Source organism: Ascaphus truei, chromosome 2 (assembly GCF_040206685.1).
Source record: "Ascaphus truei isolate aAscTru1 chromosome 2, aAscTru1.hap1, whole genome shotgun sequence".
In the NCBI taxonomy this organism is placed as follows: Eukaryota; Metazoa; Chordata; class Amphibia; order Anura; family Ascaphidae; genus Ascaphus; species Ascaphus truei.
The window spans coordinates 474208313-474233642 of record NC_134484.1 but is presented as its reverse complement, the minus strand read 5'-3'; the positions used below and the strand labels follow the sequence as shown (position 1 = coordinate 474233642).

Here is a 25330-nt window from a genome sequence, read left to right as displayed (position 1 = left end):
CCGCAGAATACAAGTGGCAAAGCAGCCAGCTGCCACTGCTGGCATAGCCGCAAAAGATTGCGCCCTGCAGGTGAAACTACAGGGGCAAAAAGACTATCCTCTCACACGCCTAAAAAGAGACAGTCGCAGAGACATTTCACAAAAGCATTTACAAGGACAAAAGAGACTGTTCTTCGTCATGTCAAGGGAGAAAACAACCTCCTGAGGGCAGTTAACAAAGAGACACAAAGGCGTATCACCAAAATACGTGGAGACGTTCTCGTACAAGAGAAATGTACCGATGACTTAGGGTGCACAGCGTTCCAGACAACAAGGGACGATGACAAGCAAGCACCATTGAAGGAAGGTGAAGAATGCTGGTACCTCCTATCATCTGGTGTCCACCACCCTCAGAAACATGATCAAATCCGTCTAGTGTTCAGCTCCAGAGCTCAGCACCAGGGAGTCTCCCTGAGCGACACCCTCTTCACTAGACCAGACTTGTCAGACAGTCTTCCAGGAGTGTTGATCCGCTTCCACAAGGAGCCAAAAGCCATCTCCTTCTGCCAAACGCCAGGTGGTAGAGTGACAGACTACCATGACTGGCACATCCACAAGGTGATGCCCTCTGTAGAGAAAGCTACAGAGACAAAGGCAAAGCTACAGAGACAGAGACAAAGTTCACCCATAAGTTTAGAAGAAAACAATGCCAGAGACTTTTGCACAAAGACATTTTGGTGCAACCAGCTAACCTGGAGCGGTGCATCCACTTGGCATCCTTTGCCAAAGAACCTTGGCCAAGGGACTTTGAAGCCAGGGATACCGTCCGGTATCTCATCGCTATGTGGATATGCACTTTCGCATTGTTTGAGAATGTGATGTTATATTTGTTATGTATTTACATATGTTCCACATATTCTAATTATATAGTGGTATCTCCAGATACCAAACGGGGAGTATCCTTTAACAAGATTTATATTTCTGTTCAACCCCCCTCTTTTTGCAGCTTCTGCCTGTATATTTGCTCTGAACACACACTGCGCCTGTGTGATTTATACAATGTTGCCATTCCTGCCTCTGTGCATGAAGTCTGTGAGTTGCTATAGAAACCTCTAAAATCTTTCTCAGAATGGGCTATTCTGCCCTCCCCCTTGTCTTGCTGACAGTTAGTTAGTCCCATCTCACTTCTAGTGTGACCCTTGCTCCTCACTTCCTTTTCCACCAAGGACACAGTGAGTACAGTATCTGCCTGCTACTACCCCGACAAGGCCTTTCTGTTTTACCGTAGTCTAACCTCATACAAGCATTCAGACAGAGAAGCACTCTCTACTCACTCTACACCTACAAGCACCCTTTGTTTTATACTTCTGCAATAAAATTAAGAAAGACAATAAGGACTTGTTATGCTTTGGAAGAGGGAAGACATGAGCTAAGCTATCTGGGTCTATTCACACCCTATACGTGACCCTGGGTCCAGAATACCGATGCCTCAACTTATGGTATCAGTGCTGTGCTAAGCCATGTAGGCGAGGATGGCAGTGAGCATCCGATCGTCTACCTAAGCTGCAAGCTGTTGCCTCGGGAGGTAGCCTATGCCACAATCGAAAAGGCGTGCCTGGCCATTGTGTGGGCTCTCAAGAAGTTACAGCCCTATGTTTACGGGAGGCCATTCACCGTGATCACCGATCACAACCCCCTGAGCTGGTTGCAGCGGGAGTCGGGGGAAAATCGAAAGTTACTGCGCTGGAGCCTTGCCCTCCAGGAGTTAGATTTTACCTTTCAACACAATAAGGGCAGTGAGCACGGCCACGCCGATGGTCTTTCCAGACCATGAAAAGTATAGGCAACCGAGAGCTATGTAACGAGCAAGCCAGATCAGAGTACCAGACAAGTTTTGGAGCTGATCAGACACACGGCTCTTGGGATTTTCAAAAGTGCTTTGTATGGAATAGCACTGAGAAGCAGGTGAAGGAGATGAACAGGGCAAGCCTACTGAAGCAGGCCCCTGCACCTAGCTGAGGCTAGATTCTTCTCCCCCGGGCCCCAGTTGGCGAGTGTACATTGTGATTGTGTTATTTGTGTGTTTGCTGGCTTGCCAGAATAAACTTTCATTTATTCAACTATTGTGTCCTGTCTGGTGATAATGATCCCGTTGGAAGTGTGTTAAAAATTCTGGTCCCCCGTGACACTGGTCTTAGAAGGCTTTAGGTGAGGCCAGGTAGTATCAGCAGCTGTAATTATTGTAATGCTTCAATGTATATGGGTCTCCATTCTATATAATGTATACTTAAAGCAGCAATCTCCTCCCACCCCACTTCCATTTGTTGTACACAATCAGAACCGGAGCGTTCACTGCATCTTTCCTGCGCTACTTTTTATCTCTGGGAACCCCCTTGTTCCAGAGATATTAACCCTTCATGTGCTGGTGTTTCCGGGAAGTCAGTATGTCTGGCATCCAAATCTCCCTCCCACAGGCCCATAGGAAGTTGCAATATCATCACAGCATGACATCATGTCTTCCCGTGGGACATCTTTGATTTACTTTCTACTACTTGATTTTATGGGGGATCGTTGGAACGAAGAATAGCGCAGATCAGCTCTGGGAAACCCGCCAGTTCCGATTATAAAAATGAAAACAATTATGGAGCGGTGTTTAGACATACTTAGTATTGTTTTATGTTGTGTTAGGCTGCGCTTATAGTGCCGGCGACGCGACGGCAGGCTGCGGTCGTTGGAAAAATCAAATTGAGATGACTTCCAGCGAACGCGACCAAGCCGTCGCTCCGTGCTTACTATAAGCGCATGTGACAGCAGCAATGCATTTGTTTTGACGCGACGTCGAGTCGCCATAAGCGCAGCCTAACCTAGTTTCAGGGACAGCTAATTTGCTAATAAATGCGTGATCATGAAAAAAACTCCACTGTAACTTAAATGATATGAAATAATAAAATGATATAATCAACACAAAGCTATGAGTTACTAGAAAGAAATCTTTAATTGTCACCGTATTTTGGTGTGGCTTGTTGATCTTTTCTGTCAGAATAAACCAATTCTAAACAAAAGATTATAAGAAGCACTTTTTAAACAATATATGAAGTCTGAACTCCTCATAACTCACATTTCTATCTTTAAAGAAACAAGATGATCGGCCATCAAATATACTTGTTATCACTCACAAGAGGACAGTTGAGGACAACTTATGTGGCAAAGTTGGTGACTTCACGACGGACTATGCCCTTTTTTAAACATAGAAAATAAAATAATTGTCTCTGGTTTGCCAGTGCCCAGACAGCAGTATATTCAGTCATCCTTTAGTGAAGCTCCTTGTTTTTTTGGAAGTTCTCCATACACTTTGTCCAGATAACGGGCTTGTAACCTTTGTCTGTTCTGTGATGTATGAGGGGATGTTCCTCTCCTTATGGAAAAACTGGCTCCCATTATTCTACACAAGAAAAGATTCTCACGGTATGAACTCGCTAGTGTGTGTAGAGGCATCACCCTGGGGATTGCAAGAACCCTTCATCAGAGCTTAATGAATCCCAGTGTATGCGAAAAGCTTCCCCTACACTGGGTACGGGCACAAGGCTTCATTGCCATGTGCACACTGGCGTGAGTGAAGTTTTCCTCCAGTATAAAGAATTTCCCACTCTGTACACACAGAAGGTTTCTTACTAGTGTGAACGTGCTGGTGTATTATGAGGCTCAACTTTCTTATAAAGGATTTCCCTTACTCAGCACTCTCAACTGTCTTATCTGTGTGAACGCTCTGGTGTGAGAGAAGGCTTCTTTTCTTAGAAAAGTTTTTTCCACATTCCGAACATGTAAAAGGTTTTTCCCCCGTGTGAATACGCCGGTGTCTAAGGAGATTCCCCTTTTTACCAAATTGCTTCCCACATTCTTGGCATGTAAAAGGTTTCTCCCCTGTGTGAATCATCTGGTGACGTGTGAGCCCGACCTTCTGAGAATAGCTTTTCCCACACTCTGTACATATGAAAGTTGTCACCCCTGTCTCTGTGTGAATCTGAGTGTGTTTGACGAGGTTCCTCTTGTGAGTGAATTGTTTCCCACACTCTGAACAAGCAAAAGGTGTTTCCCCCACGTGACTACCCTGGTGTCTAACGAAGTCCCACTTGTGAGTGAATTTCTTCCCGCACTCTGAACAAACAAAGGACTTTTCCCATGTGTGGACAAGCTGATGCCTATTGAGGGTGTGCTTCCGTGTGAAATATTTCCCACACACCGTACAACCAAATAGTTTCTCCCCGGTGTGGACGCGACTATGTACCAGCAGGACCCAATGACGTGTGAAACTTTTTCCACAGTCACAACAGATATACAGCTGAGCTCCACTGCTTCCTCTAGACTCCTCCTCATATACTGTGCTTGACCCACACTCAGATTCAGTCTGTGCCGTGTGCTGGACAAGCTCTGTAAATTCATCATCTTCTTGCAATGGATCCTTGGATGTGTCGACTGTGTCGCAGGAATCATTCGCTTTTGTCGGGTCTGGGCTCTGAGGAGTCAAACAATTTTGGGAAATATCAGAGCTCCAGTTTTTCCTCTCATTCAAAATATCTAATAGAAGTAAACAAAAAAGAAGGGTCCATTAAATTTGATGCATATGTAATTTGTAGTTATGCATGTACAGTATATCTTTATTTATATAGCGCTGTGGAGGAGTGTATAGGAGAAAAGGGAGTTAAGGGGTTAAATTCACTCACTACTCCAGATCCAGGGGACCACACCCAGGTCTGCCTACCGTGCAGGGATTATTCCAAATTAGCTACTGATAAGGATTAAATCTTAAAATGGAGGCGGCAGACGCCCTCAGGGAAGTCTATTCCCAACCTGTGACGCTACAGGTTCCCAGAGAACGTGTCAGGGCAAGAGCACAGTCTCTCACCCTGCACCAAACTAAACTTTGCTTGGTCTGCCAGACATACGCGGTTTTGTTTCACGCTTTGCAGTGCTGTTAAAAGTGCACTGCCATGAAATTTGAACCAGGTCAATCTCAAAATGTGTAAGACGTGGGAAACCAAGGGAATAAAAAATATATAGGGCCGCTGGGAGATACAGAACGGGAATGCTTTCTGTCATTTGAAGAGCTCAGAGTTGAGAAGGAATTCCCACAATCTCACTTCTTCCCCTACATGCAGATCATACATTACTGTGAGAGCCTAGAGAATTATAAGAAAGAGATACTAGAAAACAACATGTTTGATAGCTACTTTAGGACTGAAAATAATATGACATATTCGATCTCTGAATTATGTGATTGGATCCGAGATAAAGACCATGGCAAGCAATTGTAAAAAGTGGCAGCCAAGTGGAACAAGGACTTCCCAGAAATAACGGAGATTGACTCTTTGCTGGTAAGATTGGGTAGAACCAGGAAAATAATAATATCAGAGACATGGAGGGAATTACAATGTAAATTACTACATAGAGCATATTATGCGTTTGATATCCAATATAAACAGATAGAAAAGGATCAAAATAAATGCCAGAAATGTCTGCTTATTAAAGCGGATCTAAAACACTGCCTATGGGAATTCCCATGTAAATCTGATTTTTGGGACTAGGTTCTAATATATATACGTGACATGACAAAAGTGGTAACTGTGAAGGAACCTCTATCGGTTTAATTTGGGAACATGGAGGGGTGGAAAGACGTTAATGGGGAATTGCTAAAATTATACTCCGGTCAACTAGAAAGTCTATAATGGTGCATTGGGTGAAACATGACCCTCCAAATGTGGAAACGGTTAAAACATCTCACTCAGCTAATGACCTTAGATAAAATGGAAACGAAGACCAATAAGGAACAAAAAAAATGAGAATTTCTTTACAAAATGGGAACCCTTTATCGACTCCCTACCGCAGAGTGAAAAAGACCAAATATATCATGCTTTTGCACACACGTCCTGGAGTCGCTAGTGGGAAATTGCACAAGGTCATAGATGAGGTAAACAGAGGGAGAAAAGAACCAGGTTAAACAGTTATCAAGACAGAGAACAGTATATCTGATCCTAACGTCTGTAATATGTGTCTGTACAAAGCAGTCATTCTGTGTGTTAATTATTTAATGTAAAAATTGTGTAACTTTGAGTTAAGTTTGAGCATCTGATTTATACCTTTTTACTTATATATTTTTTTGTTTAAGTATAATTTAAACATGGAAAATTGTAAAGATGTGTTGAAATCTGTCATGTTTACCAGCAATGTTAGAAAATCAATAGAAAGAACAATGAGAAAAAAAAAAAAGTGTACTGCAACTGTCTTGACATTTTGGGGTGCTATCCCGCTTTTCTTATTCATCGGCAAGCAACGATCGCGCATGCGTGACATTTGTCCCGGTTTTTGCCGAGACAAATATGGTCGCCCTACTTATTGTGTGTGAGAGAGAAAGAGAAGAGGAGAGAGAGAAAGAGAAGAGAAAGAGGAGAGAGAGAAAGAGGAGAGAGAGAGGAAAGATATATATTAAAACAGCATGCAGTGGCTTGAGGATTGGCTTGTGTAATACAGTACGAGCTTGAGACAAAAGGTGGCACTGAGTGCTCATTTGCATGTCATTTCCCAGAATCCCTTACTGCAGTGGAAGCGCTGTATGCTGGGTGACAATGGGGAAAGACAGGGTTGCAGACCTGTCTAAGACATGCAAATGAACATACAGTAATATTTACAGTTGCTATATATATATATATATATATATATATATATATATATATATATATATATATATATATATATATATACAGAAGAATGTGTGATGTGGTATCAGGGAGACTAAAAGGTGCAACATGTACTAACGGCGGTCCCATGTTTAGGCGGTTACATCTGAATTTATGCCATTTTTCTTATTTTACCAGTCTATGACACGTACTGTATAAGTATTTAAAATATATAATTTTCAATAGTTTCTAAGCCTGGTGAGCTGGGACTTGGGACGGGTTCGATTCCTCGGGCTGCTCTTTTATCGGACGTCACTGTATGTGCAGGGATAGCTGGAAAAGTCCCCCTCTGCCCTCTCGTTATCTTTATTGGCTCTCTGGTAAGGACGGGGTTAGCTAGGGGTAAATATTTTTTTTTAAAAACCCACTTCATTTACAAAACACTTCCACAGTCAGAGGCCCCCAAGAAATTACATTTGTAATTAGTATCTTACCCCACAAAAAGGAAAGCAAACAAATCTTTGCTAACAGCATGGTTGGATTTGGTTTTGGGAAATCTATTTACAACCTTTTCTCTGACTGGCTACCTGGGATTGCAGCTTAATATACTGCGCATACATACCATTTAATTTATATTACCTTTATATAAGGGTGGCTACATGTGTGTTCTTGTCATATTCGAAAGTGTAAAAAGGCGTAAGTCTGAATGTCATTGTTCATAACAAGTATCACAACAGGGTTTCAGGGATAGAATCCAGTGCAATAAATCGGTCATTTTACACAACACTTGTGTTGTTTACTAAAGCCTACAAAAAAGTGTGAGCTGTACGCGAGTAATTTCCTTTCCTGGGTACCGTTCCTGTAGAAGTTGCAGTAGTTACTACCACTAGGGTAATTAAGCGGTTAACCCATCCTGCAACTACAGTAACCACTAAGGTAATTAAGGGGTTACTGGTGTTTTAGTAGCTGGGCATCGGCCCTTACATGTTTGGGCTGAAGAGGACGCCGCCTTCAACCTGGCACGGGTAAGTAAAAATGTATTCATTTAACGTATTATGTATTTTACTGGAATTAAATGGGCAAAAGTGCTAGTAGCTATACTTGGCTACAAGGTTATTTGCCTATTCCTTGGTGGTGGTGGTGGGGGGAGTTAATTGTCTTGGGGTGGGTGGTTAGGTGTCTCGGGTGGGTAGTGGGATGGTGGCGGTAGTAACCGTTAAGGTAATGAAGGGGTTAACCCCATCCACTAGCCTAATGAATCACTAATAGGTGGTAATTAATCCTGAATATTTCCTGAAGGGGGCCATACATATTATAACACAGCCGTCTTTGTGGAACACAAAAGGATATTAGGATACTCACCATCAACAGTAAGCATAATAATATTACTATTTATGGTGGTCAGAAGTTCCCCAGTGTCCGACTCTTCTTTCTCCGGCTTAATCTGGAGCGTCTCGGGTACAATCACCGGGGAACCTGCCAACAAGAAAAAGAAAATCCATCATGTGAAGCTGGGAGTGGGGGCTCTTCCTGTGATATCACCGCCTCTAATACGTGTATAATATAATACCGGTTGTAAAGCAACGTGTTACCAGCGCCTCGGACAGTAAATGTCGGAGCTTCAGGAAAATTACATCTTACTTGCTGATGGCAGCAAAATATCTTCTACTCACTTAACACGTGTGGATCCATGCTGGTAGTGAGCAGCGCTCCTGTGAATGTGCCGAGATAGGAGGCTCCGTGATCCTAAGTTACTGTGTATCAGCTGTGCCCGAGATCCATCAGAACCATGGCTGGGACTATAGGAAATATAGGAAATATCGTTTGTGTTAATCACTTATTGGAACAAACCACAGTATAAGCTTTAGAGCAGCAATACCCAAATCTTAATTTTTTTTTATTTTTAAAAAACCCCAAGAACGATGGGAAGCCGGGGATCCACAGGAGATAAACTGCACTATTTTAAGCTCGGGGTTCTGGATATACTTACCAATTACTGAGATTAAATCTCCCTTCAGAGGAAAGAAAATGGCTGCCAAATCGCAGGCAAAATAGGAAGCCGCAACATTATCGGTTGCAGTTTCCTATTAGCCGGCAATTAAAGTTCTCTTTGAACACCAGGAATACGGGTAATTTTTCAGGGACACTGCAGTCATAGGAGCTAAAAATAGTGCAGTTAAAAATCAGGGATATTCCCCCATTCCAATCCCATAAAAAAATGAAAGTGGAAGGGGGTTAGGGAGCATTGCAGATCCTCGTATGCCACATCATCACCCTCACATTCAAAACGTATCCAAAACCTGTCGCTTTTTCCTCCGCAATATGACAAAGATACGCCGCTTCCTCTGTTGCTCGACTGCTAAAACTCTGACTCAGGCCCTCATTTTCTCCCATCTTGACTACTGTAACTCCTGCTGTCCGGCCTTCCTGTCTCTCACCTGTCTCCCCTACAATCTATCCTAAACGCTGCTGCCAGAATCACTCTACTCTTTCCTAGATCTGTCTCAGCGTCTCCCCTCATGAAATCCCTCTCCTGGCTTCCGATCAAATCCCGCATCTCACACTCCATTCTTCTCCTCACTTTTAAAGCTTTACACTCTTCTGCCCCTCCTTACATCTCAGCCCTAATTTCTCAGTATGCACCATCCCGACTCTTGCGTTCTGCTCAAGGATGTCTTCTTTCTACCCCCTTTGTATCTAAAGCTCTCTCCCGCCTTAAACCTTTTTCACTGACTGCCCCACACCTCTGGAATGTCCTTCCCCTCAGTATCCGACTAGCACCCTCTCTATCCACCTTTAAGACCCATGTTAAGACACACTTGCTTAAAGCAGCATATGAGTAGCACCATGGCTAATACTATACACATGATAAAGCTTGGCCCCCTGCAGACACACTTACCACTGTCTCTGTACGTTCTTCCTACCTAACAATTAGACTGTAAGCTCTTCAGAGCAGGGACTCCTGTTCCTAAATTTAAATTTTTATGTCTGAAACACTTCTTCCCATGTTCTGTTATTTGTTATTTGTATGATTGTCACGTGTATCACTACTGTAAAGCGCTATGTATATTAATTGTGCTATATAAATAAAGACACACATAAAACTTAATTTCAAAATAACTGCAATATACAGAATTGGTTCAGGATTGCGTCATAACTAAACCCTCCTGTATAACACACTAGCTGAGAGACCCGGCGTTGCCCGGGATGTAATGTTCCCGTTCCTCTCTCTCCTCCCCCCTCTCTCTGTTTGTCCCCCATTCACATCAATCCAGTCCCCCCCTCCCTCCCTCCTTTACAGCTTCATGTAGCGTGTGTGCGTCAGTCACTGTGTGTTTGCTCGCGCGTCAGTGAGTCTGAGGCAGAAACACAAACACACACAGACTGACTGACGCACACACAGTCAGTGTGTGCCTCAGTCAGTGTGTGCGTGCGTCAGTCAGGCTTTGTGTGCGCGTCAGTCAGTGTGTGCGTGCGTGCGGCAGTCAGTCAGTGTGTGCGCGCGGGGCGTCAAAGGCAGGGGGGGCGTCAAAGGCAGGGGGGGGCGTCAAAGGGAGGGGGGGGGCGTCAAAGGGAGGGGGGGGCGTCAAAGGGAGGGGGGGGCGTCAAAGGGAGGGGGGGGGCGTCAAAGGGAGGGGGGGGGCGTCAAAGGGAGGGGGGGGGGCGTCAAAGGGAGGGGGGGGGCGTCAAAGGGAGGGGGGGGGCGTCAAAGGGAGGGGGGGGGCGTCAAAGGGAGGGGGGGGGCGTCAAAGGGAGGGGGGGGCGTCAAAGGGAGGGGGGGGGCGTCAAAGGGAGGGGGGGGCGTCAAAGGGAGGGGGGGGCGTCAAAGGGAGGGGGGGGGCGTCAAAGGGAGGGGGGGGGCGTCAAAGGGAGGGGGGGCGTCAAAGGGAGGGGGGGGGCGTCAAAGGGAGGGGGGGGCGTCAAAGGGAGGGGGGGGCGTCAAAGGGAGGGGGGGGGGGCGTCAAAGGGAGGGGGGGGGCGCCTCAAAGGCATGGATTCCTCCCCCTGCATTTCCTGCAGTGGACAGGAGGGGGGGGGCAGTGGACAGGAGGGGGGGGGCAGTGGACAGGAGGGGGGGGGGCAGTGGACAGGAGGGGGGGGCAGTGGACAGGAGGGGGGGGCAGTGGACAGGAGGGAGGGGGCAGTGGACAGGAGGGGGGGGGCAGTGGACAGGAGGGGGGGGGCAGTGGACAGGAGGGGGGGGGGGCAGTGGACAGGAGGGGGGGGGGCAGTGGACAGGAGGGGGGGGGCAGTGGACAGGAGGGGGGGGGCAGTGGACAGGAGGGGGGGGGGGCAGTGGACAGGAGGGGGGGGGGCAGTGGACAGGAGGGGGGGGCAGTGGACAGGAGGGGGGGGCAGTGGACAGGAGGGGGGGGGGCAGTGGACAGGAGGGGGGGGCAGTGGACAGGAGGGGGGGGGCAGTGGACAGGAGGGAGGGGGCAGTGGACAGGAGGGGGGGGCAGTGGACAGGAGGGGGGGGCAGTGGACAGGAGGGGGGGGCAGTGGACAGGAGGGGGGGCAGTGGACAGGAGGGGGGGGGCAGTGGACAGGAGGGGGGACGCAGTGGACAGGAGGGGGGACGCAGTGGACAGGAGGGGGGACGCAGTGGACAGGAGGGGGGACGCAGTGGACAGGAGGGGGGGGCAGTGGACAGGAGGGGGGGGGCAGTGGACAGGAGGGGGGGCAGTGGACAGGAGGGGGGGGCAGTGGACAGGAGGGGGGGGCAGTGGACAGGAGGGGGGGCAGTGGACAGGAGGGGGGGGGCAGTGGACAGGAGGGGGGGCAGTGGACAGGAGGGGGGACAGGAGGGGGGACGCAGTGGACAGGAGGGGGGACGCAGTGGACAGGAGGGGGGGCAGTGGACAGGAGGGGGGGGCAGTGGACAGGAGGGGGGGGCAGTGGATAGGAGGGGGGGGCAGTGGACAGTGACACACACACACACACACACACACACACACACACACACACACACACACACACACACACACACACACACACACACACACACACCTCAGTTGATGAGCCCTTTCTCAGTTCCGTTTGGCGCCGGAGGTGGGGAGCGACACCTACCTGTACTTCCGGGCGCCGCCACCGTCTGACTCGGCGCCGCGAGGGAGGAAGGGGGTCCGCCATCTTACGCGCCGCGTGGCAGCTGCGGGAAGCGAGGTGATTTGGAGCGGGGAGGGGGGAGAGGTGATTTGGAGCGGGGAGAGGTGATTTGGAGCGTTACATAGTTAGATGCCGCTGGGGAGGGGGAAGAGGTGATGCCGCTGGGGAGGGGGAAGAGGTGATGCCGCTGGGGAGGGGGAAGAGGTGATGCCGCTGGGGAGGGGGAAGAGGTGATGCCGCTGGGGAGGGGGAAGAGGTGATGCCGCTGGGGAGGGGGAAGAGGTGATGCCGCTGGGGAGGGGGAAGAGGTGATTTGGAGAGGTGTGTGTGTGTGTGTGTGTGTGTGTGTGTGTGTGTGTGTGTGTGTGTGTGTGTGTGTGTGTTTTATTTATTTTTTTGGACCTTTGGCCCGTCACTCCGCCTCAGGCCAATGAGAGGTGTGGGGGGCGGGCCAAGGGGGTGGTGTGAGTGTGTGAGGCCAATGAGAGGTGTGCGGGGGCGGGCGGGCCAAGGGACCAATGAGATTGCCGCTAGGGACACCGGACATCCAGCAGGCAGGCATGCATGCAGGCAGGCAGGCAAACATACAGTGCTTTCACTAATATAGTATAAAGATAGTAACATACTGTACAGTGCTATAGTATAAATAAAAGCAGATACATCTGGTGCTCCCGTTTGGCATCAGAGACTTTGATAAATGCTCCCGATAATCTCTCAGGTCCAGCAGTTCTGCTCCATACTGACACTGTCTCACTGTCTCCCTTTCCTATTTCATACACCTACCCTGCCTGCAGTAATCCCCGCCATGCACGGGAGTTATATACCTACCCTGCCTGCAGTAATCCCCGCCATGCACGGGAGTTATATACCTACCCTGCCTGCAGTAATCCCCGCCATGCACGGGAGTTATATACCTACCCCGCCTGCAGTAATCCCCGCCATGCACGGGAGTTATATACCTACCCTGCCTGCAGTAATCCCCGTCATGTACAGGAGTTATATACCTACCCTGCCTGCAGTAATCCCCGCCATGCACAGGAGTTATATACCTACCCTGCCTGCAGTAATCCCCGCCATGCATGGGAGTTATATACCTACCCTGCCTGCAGTAATCCCCGCCATGCACGGGAGTTATATACCTACCCTGCCTGCAGTAATCCCCGTCATGCACAGGAGTTATATACCTACCCCGCCTGCAGTAATCACCTACATGCACGGGAGTTATATACCTACCCTGCCTGCAGTAATCCCCGCCATGCACAGGAGTTATATACCTACCCTGCCTGCAGTAATCCCCACCATGCACGGGAGTTATATACCTACCCTGCCTGCAGTAATCCCCGCCATGCATGGGAGTTATAGACCTACCCTGCCTGCAGTAATCCTCGCCATGCACGGGAGTTATATACCTACCCTGCCTGCAGTAATCCCCGCCATGCACGGGAGTTATATACCTACCCTGCCTGCAGTAATCACCTCCATGCACGGGAGTTATATACCTATCCTGCCTGCAGTAATCCCTGCCATGCACGGGAGTTATATACCTACCCAGCCTGCAGTAATCCCCGCCATGCACTGGAGTTATATACCTACCCTGCCTGCAGTAATCCCCGCCATGCACGGGAGTTATATACCTACCCGGCCTGCAGTAATCCCGCCATGCACGGGAGTTATATACCTACCCTGCCTGCAGTAATCCCCGCCATACACGGGAGTTATATACCTACCCAGCCTGCAGTAATCCCCGCCATGCACGGGAGTTATATACCTACCCTGCCTGCAGTAATCCCCGCCATGCACGAGAGTTATATACCTACCCTGCCTGCAGGAATCACCTCCATGCACGGGAGTTATATACCTACCCTGCCTGCAGTAATCCCCGCCATGCACGGGAGTTATATACCTACCCTGCCTGCAGTAATCCCCGCCATGCACAGGAGTTATATACCTACCCTGCCTGTAGTAATCCCTGCCATGCACAGGAGGTTATATACCTACCCTGCCTGCAGTAATCTCCGCCATGCACGGGAGTTATATACCTACCCTGCCTGCAGTAATCCCCGCTATGCACGGGAGTTATATACCTACCCTGCCTGCAGTAATCCCCGCCATGCACGGGAGTTATATTCCTACCCTGCCTGCAGTAATCCCCGCTATGCACGGGAGTTATATACCTACCACGCCTGCAGTAATCCCCACCATGCACGGGAGTTATATACCTACCCAGCCTGCAGTAATCACCTCCATGCACGGGAGTTATATACCTACCCAGCCTGCAGTAATCCTCGCCATGCACGGGAGTTATATACCTACCCCGCCTGCAGTAATCCCCGCCATGCACGGGAGTTATATACCTACCCTGCCTGCAGTAATCCCCGCCATGCATGGGAGTTATATACCTACCCTGCCTGCAGTAATCCCCGCCATGCACGGGAGTTATATACCTACCCTGCCTGCAGTAATCACCTCCATGCACGGGAGTTATATACCTACCCTGCCTGCAGTAATCCCCGCCATGCACGGGAATTATATACCTACCCTGCCTGCAGTAATCCCCGCCATGCACGGGAGTTATATACCTACCCTGCCTGCAGTAATCCCCACCATGCACGGGAGTTATATACCTACCCTGCCTGCAGTAATCCCCGCCATGCACGGGAGTTATATACCTACCCTGCCTGCAGTAATCACCTCCATGCACGGGAGTTATATACCTACCCTGCCTGCAGTAATCCCCGCCATGCACAGGAGTTATATACCTACCCTGCCTGCAGTAATCCCCGCCATGCACGGGAGTTATATACCTACTCTGCCTGCAGTAATCACCTCCATGCACAGGAGCTATATACCTACCCTGCCTGCAGTAATCCCCGCCATGCACGGGAGCTATATACCTACCCCGCCTGCAGTAATCACCTCCATGCACGGGAGTTATATACCTACCCTGCCTGCAGTAATCCCCGCCATGCACGGGAGCTATATACCTACCCCGCCTGCAGTAATCACCTCCATGCACGGGAGTTATATACCTACCCAGCCTGCAGTAATCCATGCCATGCACGGGAGTTATATACCTACCCTCCCTGCAGTAATCCCCGCCATGCACGGGAGTTATATACCTACCCTGCCTGCAGTAATCCCTGCCATGCATGGGAATTATATACCTACCCTGCCTGCAGTAATGCCCGCCATGCACGGGAGTTATATACCTACCCTCCCTGCAGTAATCCCTGCCATGCACGGGAATTATATACCTATCCTGCCTGCAGTAATCCCCGCCATGCACGGGAGTTATATACCTACCCTGCCTGCAGTAATCCCCGCCATGCACGGGAATTATATACCTACCCTGCCTGCAGTAATCCCTGCCATGCACGGGAATTATATACCTACCCTGCCTGCAGTAATCCCCGCCATGCACGGGAGTTATATACCTACCCAGCCTGCAGTAATCCCCGCCATGCACAGGAGTTATATACCTACCCTGCCTGCAGTAATCCCTGCCATGCACGGGAATTATATACCTATCCTGCCTGCAGTAATCCCCGCCATGCACAGGAGTTATATACCTACCCTGCCTGCAGTAATCCCCGCCATGCACGGGAGTTATATACCTAACCAGCCTGCAGTAATCACCGCCATGCACGGGAGTTATATATCTAACCTCCCTGCAGTAATCCCTGCCATGCACGGGAGTTATATACCTACCCCGCCTGCAGTAATCCCCACCATGCACGGGAGTTATATACCTACCCTGCCTGCATTAATCCTCGCCATGCACGGGAGTTATATACCTACCCGGCCTGCAGTAATCCCCACCATGCACAGGAGTTATATACCTAACCAGCCTGCAGTAATCCCCGCCATGCACGGGAGTTATATACCTACCCTGCCTGCAGTAATCCCCGCCATGCACGGGAGTTATATACCTACCCTGCCTGCAGTAATCCCCGCCATGCACGGGAGCTATATACCTACCCCGCCTGCAGTAATCATCTCCATGCACGGGAGTTATATACCTACCCTGCCTGCAGTAATCACCGCCATGCACGGGAATTATATACCTACCCTGCCTGCAGTAATCCCCGCCATGCACGGGAGTTATATACCTACCCTGCCTGCAGTAATCACCTCCATGCACGGGAGTTATATACCTACCCTGCCTGCAGTAATCCCCGCCATGCACGGGAGTTATATACCTACCCGGCCTGCAGTAATCCCCGCCATGCACGGGAGTTATATACCTACCCTGCCTGCAGTAATCCTCGCCATACACGGGAGTTATATACCTACCCTGCCTGCAGTAATCACCTCCATGCACAGGAGCTATATACCTACCCTGCCTGCAGTAATCCCCGCCATGCACGGGAGCTATATACCTACCCCGCCTGCAGTAATCACCTCCATGCACGGGAGTTATATACCTACCCTGCCTGCAGTAATCCCCGCCATGACAGGAGCTATATACCTACCCCGCCTGCAGTAATCACCTCCATGCACGGGAGTTATATACCTACCCAGCCTGCAGTAATCCCCGCCATGCACGGGAGTTATATACCTACCCTGCCTGCAGTTATCCCCGCCATGCACGGGAGTTATATACCTACCCTGCCTGCAGTAATCCCCGCCATGCACGGGAGTTATATACCTACCCTCCCTGCAGTAATCCCCGCCATGCACGGGAGTTATATACCTACCCTCCCTGCAGTAATCCCCACCATGCACGGGAGTTATATACCTACCCTGTCCGCAATAATCCCGCCATGCACGGGAGTTATATACCTACCCTGCCTGCAGTAATCCCCGCCATGCGCGGGAGTTATATACCTACCCTGCCTGCAGTAATCACCTCCATGCACGGGAATTATATACCTACCCTGCCTGCAGTAATCCCTGCCATGCACGGGAATTATATACCTACCCTGCCTGCAGTAATCCCCGCCATGCACGGGAGTTATATACCTACCCTGCCTGCAGTAATCCCTGCCATACACGGGAATTATATACCTACCCTGCCTGCAGTAATCCCTGCCATGCACGGGAATTATATACCTACCCTGCCTGCAGTAATCCCTGCCATGCACGGGAATTATATACCTACCCTGCCTGCAGTAATCCCCGCCATGCACGGGAATTATATACCTACCCTGCCTGCAGTTATCCCCGCCATGCACGGGAGTTATATACCTACCCTGCCTGCAGTAATCCCCGCCATGCACGGGAGTTATATACCTACCCTCCCTGCAGTAATCCCCGCCATGCACGGGAGTTATATACCTACCCTCCCTGCAGTAATCCCCACCATGCACGGGAGTTATATACCTACCCTGTCCGCAATAATCCCGCCATGCACGGGAGTTATATACCTACCCTGCCTGCAGTAATCCCCGCCATGCACGGGAGTTATATACCTACCCTGCCTGCAGTAATCACCTCCATGCACGGGAATTATATACCTACCCTGCCTGCAGTAATCCCTGCCATGCACGGGAATTATATACCTACCCTGCCTGCAGTAATCCCCGCCATGCACGGGAGTTATATACCTACCCTGCCTGCAGTAATCCCTGCCATACACGGGAATTATATACCTACCCTGCCTGCAGTAATCCCTGCCATGCACGGGAATTATATACCTACCCTGCCTGCAGTAATCCCTGCCATGCACGGGAATTATATACCTACCCTGCCTGCAGTAATCCCCGCCATGCACGGGAATTATAGACCTACCCTGCCTGCAGTAATCCCCGCCATGCACGGGAGTTATATACCTACCCTGCCTGCAGTAATCCCCACCATGCACGGGAATTATATACCTACCCTGCCTGCAGTAATCCCTGCCATGCACGGGAATTATATACCTACCCTGCCTGCAGTAATCCCCGCCATGCACGGGAGTTATATACCTACCCTGCCTGCAGTAATCCCTGCCATGCACGGGAATTATATACCTACCCTGCCTGCAGTAATCTTCGCCATGTACGGGAGTTATATACCTACCCTGCCTGCAGTAATCACCTCCATGCACGGGAGTTATATACCTACCCTGCCTGCAGTAATCCCTGCCATGCACAGGAGTTATATACCTACCCTGCCTGTAGTAATCCCCGCCATGCACGGGAGTTGTATACCTACCCTGCCTGCAGTAATCACCTCCATGCACGGGAGTTATATACCTACCCTGCCTGCAGTAATCCCCGCCATGCACGGGAGTTATATACCTACCCTGCCTGCAGTAATTCCTGCCATGCACGGGAATTATATACCTACCCTGCCTGCAGTAATCCCCGCCATGCACGGGAGTTATATACCTACCCTGCCTGCAGTAATCACCTCCATGCACGGGAGTTATATACCTACCCTGCCTGCAGTAATCCCCGCCATGCACGGGAGTTATATACCTACCCGGCCTGCAGTAATCCCCGCCATGCACGGGAGTTATATACCTACCCAGCCTGCAGTAATCCCCGCCATGCACGGGAGTTATATACCTACCCTGCCTGCAGTAATCCCCGCCATGCACGGGAGTTATATACCTACCCAGCCTGCAGTAATCCCCGCCATGCACGGGAGTTATATACCTACCCTGCCTGCAGTAATCCCCGCCATGCATGGGAGTTATATACCTACCCTGCCTGCAGTAATCACCTCCATGCACAGGAGTTATATACCTACCCAGCCTGCAGTAATCCCCGCAATGCACGGGAGTTAGATACCTACCCTGCCTGCAGTAATCCCCACCATGCACGGGAGTTATATACCTGCCCTGCCTGCAGTAATCCCCGCCATGCACGGGAGTTATATACCTACCCTGCCTGCAGTAATCCCCGCCATGCACAGGAGTTATATACCTACCCTGCCTGCAGTAATCCCCACCATGCACGGGAGTTATATACCTACCCTGCCTGCAGTAATCCCCGCCATGCACGGGAGTTATATACCTACCCTGCCTGCAGTAATCTCCGCCATGCACAGGAGTTATATACCTACCCTGCCTGCAGTAATCCCCGCCATGAACGGGAGTTATATACCTACCCCGCCTGCAGTAATCCCCGCCATGCACGGGAGTTATATACCTACCCTGCCTGCAGTAATCCCTGCCATGCACGGGAGTTATATACCTACCCTGCCTGCAGTAATCCCTGCCATGCACGGGAGTTCTATACCTACCCTGCCTGCAGTAATCCCCGCCATGCACGGGAGTTATATACCTACCCTGCCTGCAGTAATCACCTCCATACACGGGAGTTATATACCTACCCTGCCTGCAGTAATCCCCGCCATGCACGGGAGTTATATACCTACCCTGCCTGCAGTAATCCCCGCCATGCACGGGAGTTATATACCTACCCTGCCTGCAGTAATCTCCGCCATGCACAGGAGTTATATACCTACCCTGCCTGCAGTAATCCCCGCCATGAACGGGAGTTATATACCTACCCCGCCTGCAGTAATCCCCGCCATGCACGGGAGTTATATACCTACCCTGCCTGCAGTAATCCCTGCCATGCACGGGAGTTATATACCTACCCTGCCTGCAGTAATCCCTGCCATGCACGGGAGTTCTATACCTACCCTGCCTGCAGTAATCCCCGCCATGCACGGGAGTTATATACCTACCCTGCCTGCAGTAATCCCCGCCATGCACGGGAGTTATATACCTACCCTGCCTGCAGTAATCACCTCCATACACGGGAGTTATATACCTACCCTGCCTGCAGTAATCACCTCCATGCACGGGAGTTATATACCTACCCTGCCTGCAGTAATCCCCGCCATGCACGGGAGTTCTATACCTACCCCGCCTGCAGTAATCACCTCCATGCACGGGAGTTATATACCTACCCTGCCTGCAGTAATCCCCGCCATGCACGTGAGTTATATACCTACCCAGCCTGCAGTAATCCCCGCCATGCACGGGAGTTCTATACCTACCCAGCCTGCAGTAATCCCCGCCATGCATGGGAGTTATATACCTACCCTGCCTGCAGTAATCCCCGCCATGCACGGGAGTTATATACCTACCCTGCCTGCAGTAATCCCCGCCATGCACGGGAGTTATATACCTACCCTGCCTGCAGTAATCCCCGCCATGCACGGGAGTTATATACCTACCCTGCCTGCAGTAATCCCCGCCATGCACGGGAGTTATATACCTACCCTGCCTGCAGTAATCCCCGCCATGCACAGGAGTTATATACCTACCCAGCCTGCAGTAATCCCCGCCATGCACAGGAGTTATATACCTACCCTGCCTGCAGTAATCCCCGCCATGCACGGGAGTTATATACCTACCCAGCCTGCAGTAATCCCCGCCATGCACGGGAGTTATATACCTACCCTGCCTGCAGTAATCCCCGCCATGCACGGGAGTTATATACCTACCCTGCCTGCAGTAATCCCCGCCATGCACAGGAGTTATATACCTACCCAGCCTGCAGTAATCCCCGCCATGCACAGGAGTTATATACCTACCCTGCCTGCAGTAATCCCCGCCATGCACGGGAGTTATATACTGTACCTACCCTGCCTGCAGTAATCCCCGCCATGATTCCCAGCCGGGAAGAAACCTCGTATCCGGTGCTGTGACAGCTGTTTATTCCCCTCGGGGTATTTCCGGTATTGCAGGAGTTCCACAGTAACCCCAGCTACATGAGGTCACTTCCTGTGTATGGGACGCATCGTGTTACCAAGCGTTCCATTGCACTGTCACACACAGACACACAGACACGTGTGCAGGAGATTTAAAGAGACACTGCCCAATAGATCAGAACCTCTCCCTAACACAGCAATACCTGGAATTGTAAATATATTGTATTGTATGTCTTTATTTATATGGCGCCATCAATGTACATAGCGTCTCACAGTAGTAATACACGTGACAATCATATAAATAACAAATAATATAAATAACAGGTCATGGGAATAAGTGCTTCAGACATAAAAGTAACATTTAGGAAGAGGAGTCCCTGCCCCGAGGAGCTTACAGTCTAATTGGCTAATATATTGGCTGCAAGTTCTGTTATATAATACTATTTAGTGAAGAATTGATGATCCAGGGCACAATGCGGATTTTCAAAAAGATTCAATAAATCAAATACTCTAGCACCAAATGCGACGTTTCGCACAGAGGACTTTCTCAAGGACGAAACGTCATATCTGGTGCTATTTGATTTATTAAATCTTTTTGAAAATCCGCATTGTGCCCTGGATCATCAATTCTTCACTATCTTAGGATCCATGAGCACCGGTTGTTGCCAGTATTTTCCTTTATCTATTGGTGTGCAGCGTTATCATTTTCTGTTCTACATTATACCATTTAGCCATATATTTAGCATGCACATTTATCAGCCTCACCGTGTAACGTTTACTTTCCATCACTGAATGCTATGCTGCAAATCCTCAAGGGGACAAGGAAGTATTTTTGTATTGTTGTTACACCAACATAATTACAAGTCTCTTCCTCTCTGACCCCAGGCAGCAAAGCCGTGTAAGCCGCGCTTATAGTGCCGGCGACGCCACGCTGCGGTCGCTGGAAAAATCAAATTAACTTGACTTCGGCCCCGCACACACAGCGCGCTACACGACGTGCGCTTCCGCGCTCGTCACAGACTCCTGGCGGCCAATGGTAGTGTTCAGTATTGAAACTACCATTGGCTGCAAAGCGCGGCGTCGGCGCTGCAGCAGCCGCGGGAGACCTTTCAATCTGTGATCTCCGGCTGCAGCAGCGCCGACGTCAGTTTCAGCAGCCAATGAAAGGTTCGTAGAGGAGGGACAGGAGGGGGGCGACGCTGCAGGCGCCCCAGCTCCCCGCGCACCTCCTGCCATTACTGCATCTATTCCACAGGACAATATTACCCAGAGAATGGTATAACGTGCCGTCAGACACGAGTCCGTGGAGTAGGGTGCGCTGTGCGGCTGCTCTGTACGTGTGATACGCACAAAAAGTAGCTGATTATTACATTGCCCCCTGGGTCCCCCAGCAATCGATGCTTTCGATCCTTCATCAAGCCCCCTTAGTACATGTTGTGCCCTCTCCGTCATTACGAGGACTGCGTCACGCAGTCCCCAGCGTGAACGCGGCCTTCCAGTGATCGCGACCAAGCCGTCGCTCCGTCGCGTCTCTTCTACTATAAGCGCACGCGACGGCGGCAGTGCGTTTCTTTTGCCGCGACATCGCGGCGCCGGCACTGTAAGCGCAGCCTAACACTGAATAACTAAGGCTGCGTCCATGGTATGGACGACCGCGCGTCCGCACGCTGAGCGGTCAGACTGCCTAAAGGCAGTGATTGCGTCTATGCGGCGTGCGGGCGGGAGGGGGCGCGCGTTGCGCATGAAATCAGTTAAAACTGATTTCTTGGCGGGATGGGCCGGTCACAGGCTCGCCCCTAGACATGCTCAACAATGGTGCCCACACCATGGCCAGCGGAAGCACCCTCTTTCCCTCTATGTGTCTATGGACGCAGCCTTAGGCCTGGGACATAGACATTTTGTCCGTGCGGAGGCGCGCTGAGGCTCAGGGAAAGCGGGGCTTTCCCTGGCCTTACACAGCGCGCCGTCCGTGGGCGGGTCGGGGACGGGCCAGTGACGTCACGGAGCTGGTTCCCCCTCTTTGGGCGAACCGCTCACGTGACCGGCCCTGCGCTCCGGCGAGCGCCAAATCTGAAAACTTGGTGAGACACGCGCTTCCCCAAGCGTGCGCGAGCCCCTGCTAAAGCCGCTCTCATTGCGGCTGCAGGGGCTCAGTGCTGAGCGTGAGCCCGGCTCAGCACGGCTCAGCCTTGCTCACACCACTATGTCCCAGGCCTTAGAGAGAAAGGGCGATTGTGAGAAACACACAGGCAGATCCCACTGTGGGGATAAACACACAGGCAGATCCCACTGTGGGGATAAACACACAGGCAGATCCCACTGTGGGGATAAACACACAGGCAGATCCCACTGTGGGGATAAACACACAGGCAGATCCCACTGTGGGGATAAACACACAGGCAGATCCCACTGTGGGGATAAACACACAGGCAGATCCCACCGTGGAGATAAACACACAGGCAGATCCCACCGTGGAGATAAACACACAGCAGGCAGATCCCACTGTGGGGATAAACACACCGGCAGATCCCACTGTGGGGATAAACACACAGGCAGATCCCACTGTGGGGATAAACACACAGGCAGATCCCACTGTGGGGATAAACACACAGGCAGATCCCACTGTGGGGATAAACACACAGGCAGATCCCACTGTGGGGATAAACACACAGGCAGATCCCACCGTGGAGATAAACACACAGGCAGATCCCACCGTGGAGATAAACACACAGCAGGCAGATCCCACTGTGGGGATAAACACACCGGCAGATCCCACTGTGGGGATAAACACACAGGCAGATCCCACTGTGGGGATAAACACACAGGCAGATCCCACTGTGGGGATAAACACACAGGCAGATCCCACTGTGGGGATAAACACACAGGCAGATCCCACTGTGGGGATAAACACACCGGCAGATCCCACTGTGGGGATAAACACACAGGCAGATCCCACTGTGGGGATAAACACACAGGCAGGTCCCACTGTGGGGATAAACACACAGGCAGGTCCCACTGTGGGGATAAACACACAGGCAGGTCCCACTGTGGGGATAAACACACAGGCAGATCCCACTGTGGGGATAAACACACAGGCAGATCCCACTGTGGGGATAAACACACAGGCAGATCCCACCGTGGAGATAAACACACAGGCAGATCCCACCGTGGAGATAAACACACAGGCAGATCCCACCGTGGAGATAAACACACAGCAGGCAGATCCCACTGTGGGGATAAACACACCGGCAGATCCCACGGTGGGGATAAACACACAGGCAGATCCCACTGTGGGGATAAACACACAGGCAGATCCCACTGTGGGGATAAACACACAGGCAGATCCCACTGTGGGGATAAACACACAGGCAGATCCCACTGTGGGGATAAACACACCGGCAGATCCCACTGTGGGGATAAACACACAGGCAGATCCCACTGTGGGGATAAACACACAGGCAGGTCCCACTGTGGGGATAAACACACAGGCAGGTCCCACTGTGGGGATAAACACACAGGCAGGTCCCACTGTGGGGATAAACACACCGGCAGATCCCACTGTGGGGATAAACACCCCGGCAGATCCCACTGTGGGGATAAACACACCGGCAGATCCCACTGTGGGGATAAACACACAGGCAGATCCCACCGTGGGGATAAACACACAGGCAGATCCCACCGTGGGGATAAACACACCGGCAGATCCCACCGTGGGGATAAACACACCGGCAGATCCCACCGTGGGGATAAACACACCGGCAGATCCCACCGTGGGGATAAACACACAGGCAGATCCCACCGTGGGGATAAACACACAGGCAGATCCCACCGTGGGGATAAACACACAGGCAGATCCCACCGTGGGGTTAAACACACAGGCAGATCCCACCGTGGGGATAAACACACAGGCAGATCCCACCGTGGGGATAAACACACAGGCAGATCCCACCGTGGGGTTAAACACACAGGCAGATCCCACCGTGGGGATAAACACACAGGCAGATCCCACCGTGGGGATAAACACACAGGCAGATCCCACCGTGGGGATAAACACACAGGCAGATCCCACCGTGGGGATAAACACACAGGCAGATCCCACCGTGGGGATAAACACACAGGCAGATCCCACCGTGGGGATAAACACACAGGCAGATCCCACCGTGGGGATAAACACACAGGCAGGTCCCACCGTGGGGATAAACACACAGGCAGGTCCCACCGTGGGGATAAACACACAGGCAGGTCCCACCGTGGGGATAAACACACAGGCAGATCCCACCGTGGGGATAAACTCACAGGCAGATCCCACCGTGGGGATAAACTCACAGGCAGATCCCACCGTGGGGATAAACACACAGGCAGATCCCACCGTGGGGATAAACACACAGGCAGGTCCCACCGTGGGGATAAACACACAGGCAGATCCCACCGTGGGGATAAACACACAGGCAGGTCCCACCGTGGGGATAAGCACACAGGCAGATCCCACTGTGGGGATAAACACACAGGCAGATCCCACCGTGGGGATAAACACACAGGCAGATCCCACTGTGGGGATAAACTCAGCAGGGCAGGGAGGGGCCGCGGGAAGTGGGGTAATAAGGGTAAATAGACAGGAGATCAGGAGACGTGTGAATAATATAGATCATTACAAAAAAGTGGGAGGGGGAATCTCTGCCTATCAGAGCAGATATATGAATATATTCTCATAATTACCTTGTTGCAGCTTGTGAGTGAGTCCTGCCGGCCTGTGATTACTCCCCCTTCCCCCCCCCCCTGCTAGCTGTGTCCTCCCCTCCCCTCCCCTCCCTCCTATGTCCCCTCCCCTCCCTCCTATGTCCCCTCCCTCCTGTGTCCCTCCCCCTGCTAGCTGTGTTCTCCCCTCCCTCCTGTGTCCTTTCCTCCCTCCCGTGTCCTCTCCCCCTGCTAGCTGTGTCCTCCCCTCCCTCCTGTAGGGAGAGCAATGAGGGGGGGGGGGG

At 51.0% G+C, this 25330-nt stretch overlaps 1 protein-coding gene across 4 annotated transcripts; it reads right to left on the bottom strand.

Moving 5' to 3' along the window:
- Positions 1 to 2951: 2951 nt before the first annotated feature.
- LOC142488374 (uncharacterized) lies at positions 2952 to 25127 on the bottom strand. Of its 4 annotated transcripts, XM_075588840.1 has the most exons (5): positions 25068 to 25108; positions 20285 to 20424; positions 8324 to 8449; positions 8013 to 8126; positions 2952 to 4554 (listed from the first exon to the last, which is right to left on the bottom strand). In XM_075588840.1, exons 3-5 carry the CDS (start codon positions 8340 to 8342, stop codon positions 3707 to 3709), a joined length of 981 nt encoding a protein of 326 aa, XP_075444955.1. In that variant the 5' UTR covers positions 8343 to 8449; positions 20285 to 20424; positions 25068 to 25108; the 3' UTR covers positions 2952 to 3706. The 4 variants fall into 4 exon arrangements, with proteins under 4 accessions (XP_075444955.1, XP_075444956.1, XP_075444957.1 ...); XM_075588841.1 differs by lacking the exon at positions 20285 to 20424 and having other exon boundaries at positions 25068 to 25127; XM_075588842.1 differs by lacking the exons at positions 20285 to 20424; positions 25068 to 25108 and adding an exon at positions 11721 to 11805.
- Between the last annotated feature and the right edge of the window lie 203 nt (positions 25128 to 25330).